At 61.6% G+C, this 2,188-nt stretch overlaps 1 protein-coding gene across 1 annotated transcript; it reads left to right on the top strand.

The window, feature by feature from the left end:
- Positions 1 to 42: 42 nt before the first annotated feature.
- On the top strand, positions 43 to 1,745 carry LOC103799959 (cytochrome b561). Its single transcript, XM_009072316.1, has 5 exons — positions 43 to 244; positions 421 to 519; positions 590 to 693; positions 767 to 924; positions 1,547 to 1,745. Exons 1-5 carry the CDS (start codon positions 43 to 45, stop codon positions 1,743 to 1,745), a joined length of 762 nt encoding a protein of 253 aa, XP_009070564.1.
- The last annotated feature ends 443 nt before the right edge of the window (positions 1,746 to 2,188 follow it).

The following is a 2,188-nucleotide window of genomic DNA, read 5'->3' as shown; positions in this document are numbered from 1 at the left end:
GGGGGGGGTCACTGCCCCTGCTGTCTGTCCCTGCAGGTTGCCATGGATGGGGTCTCACCTCCAGCCACCCCAGTTGGGCTCTCGGCGTACGTGGTGGTGTCACAGCTGCTGGGCCTGACCTTGTTGGCCACCACTGGCGCTTGGCTCGGGCGCTACCGCGGCGGAGTGGCCTGGCACAGCCCCCTCCAGTTCAACGCTCACCCCCTCTGCATGGTGCTGGGCATGGTTTTCCTCCAAGGTGACGGTGAGCCAGGACACATCCCTGGTCCAGCTGCACCTCCAGCACCTCCGGAGCTGCAGCCGGGCAGGGAGGGAAGGGGATGAAGTGGTGATGGAAGGCACAGGGAAGATGCTGCAGGATGTGTGAGCAGCACCGACGTGGGATGCTGGGGAGGATGCTGATGGACTCTCTCTCTGCAGCTCTGCTGGTGTACAGGGTGTTCAGGCACGAGGCCAAGCGTTCCACCAAGGCTCTGCACGCTCTGCTCCACGCGCTGGCACTGCTCGTCGCCCTCGTGGGTCAGCACGGGGCTGGGCTGGGTGGAAAGGGCAGGACGTGGCCCTGGTGGTGACAGGTTTCTCTCTGCAGGGATCATCGCTGTCTTCGAGTCCCACCGTGCCAAGGGCATCCCCAACATGTACAGCCTGCACTCCTGGTGTGGCATGGCTGCCTTCGTGCTCTACCTCCTGCAGGTGAGGGATGGGAGACCCTGGACCCTCTGGGATGGGACTCTGCAGGGCCCATGACGTCCCCATGTCCTCACAGTGGCTCCTGGGCTGTGGTTTCTTCCTGCTCCCTGGTGCCTCCTTCTCGCTGCGCAGCCGGTACAAACCCCAGCACGTTTTCTTTGGCATGGTCCTCTTCATCCTGTCCATCACCTCCTGCTTGCTGGGCATCACCGAGATGCTCCTCTTCAACATCAGGTGGGTGACCAAGCTGGAGGGGGTGGTAACCCCCCCATATCTCCTGATCCCTAGATCCAGCTGCTGCAGCCCCACGGGGCAGACTCACTCACTCAGTCCCTGCTCACATTGTAGCTCATCAATCTCCCCTCGAGCTCTTTGGTTCTTGCTGCTGAGTCACTTCCCACAGGATGTTTAACAAGGGCTGGATCCTGAGACAGCTTTCCTTGGGAACAGGGATGAATTACCCAGTGTCACCTCCCTGCAGTTGGGTGTTTGCAGACCCCCCATGGGATGCTCAGGTCCTCAAGCTCTCACAGCTGGAGGACACAGGGGCACACTGGGGTCACCCCCAGTGCCAGCTCAAGCTCTCACAGCTGGAGGACACAGTGGCACATTGGGGTCACCCCCAGTGCCAACACTGTGGGGCCATGGGACACTCCAGGATTCACCTCCCTCTGGATGTCACCAGGTGTCTCTCCCAAAAATAAGCAGCACCTGAGCACTCCCCTGGCTCTGATTTGAGGGACCTTTCCCAAGGTGTGTGCCTCAAGGATGAGGATGATGAGGATGGGGATCCAAAGCAGGGTAGGAACAGACCACCCAAACCTCAAGGCTTGAGCATCCCTCTCTGCCCCCACAGCAATTCCTACAGCCACTTTGTGCCTGAGGGGGTCCTGGCCAACACCCTGGGGGTGCTGCTGGTGGCCTTTGGGCTGGTGGTGGGCTACGTGGTGACACGGGAGGAGTGGAAGCGACCACCCCTGGCCGAGGAGCTGGCCCTGTCCATGGATTTCAAGACCCTGACGGAGGGTGAGAGTCCCAGTGGAGGCAGCCAGTGATGTCCTTGGCTCCTCGTGGTGTCTGAGTTGTTCCTGTGCTCCTGTCCCCAATGCCTTGGGGCTCTGTCTGGCTCAGGGTGACGAGGACAGCTGGGGAAGGACATGTTTGTTGGTGTGATGCTGCTGCTCCTTGGCCTTAACCTTCCTCAGCTCTGCCCTGTGCAGCCCCTGGGCCCCCTGAGCCTGTCCCAGCCCTGTGGGGATGGTGCTGGGGCATGGAGGAGTTTCCAGGCTCTGCTCTGGGGACACAGGGTGGGAGCACAGATCCCCCCACTGCGAGTGGCCGAAGGTCACAGCCCATTCCCAGTGGGCAGGGGCAGGTCTGGCATCACTGGGATTTCTCCCTTGCTCCTCGTTCTCCAGTGCAGCCACACGTGGGGGATGCTCCCCCCAAAGGGCTCCCCAGGGGTTTGGGGTGACCCCAGGTCTGTGCAGGTTCAGCA

The sequence above is a fragment of the Acanthisitta chloris genome, unplaced genomic scaffold, assembly GCF_000695815.1.
Source record: "Acanthisitta chloris isolate BGI_N310 unplaced genomic scaffold, ASM69581v1 scaffold24283, whole genome shotgun sequence".
Classification (NCBI taxonomy): domain Eukaryota; kingdom Metazoa; phylum Chordata; class Aves; order Passeriformes; family Acanthisittidae; genus Acanthisitta; species Acanthisitta chloris.
Note: the sequence above shows the minus strand (reverse complement) of the source record. Positions and strands in the feature narration are given on the sequence as shown.

Bases quoted from the DNA above. Each gene is read 5' to 3' on its own strand.
- LOC103799959 (XM_009072316.1), top strand. From the start codon at position 43: ATGGATGGGGTCTCACCTCCAGCCACCCCAGTTGGGCTCTCGGCGTAC. The intron at 520-589 runs GTCAGCACGGGG...TTCTCTCTGCAG, and splicing joins ACTGCTCGTCGCCCTCGTGG to GGATCATCGCTGTCTTCGAG. The intron at 694-766 runs GTGAGGGATGGG...ATGTCCTCACAG, and splicing joins TCGTGCTCTACCTCCTGCAG to TGGCTCCTGGGCTGTGGTTT.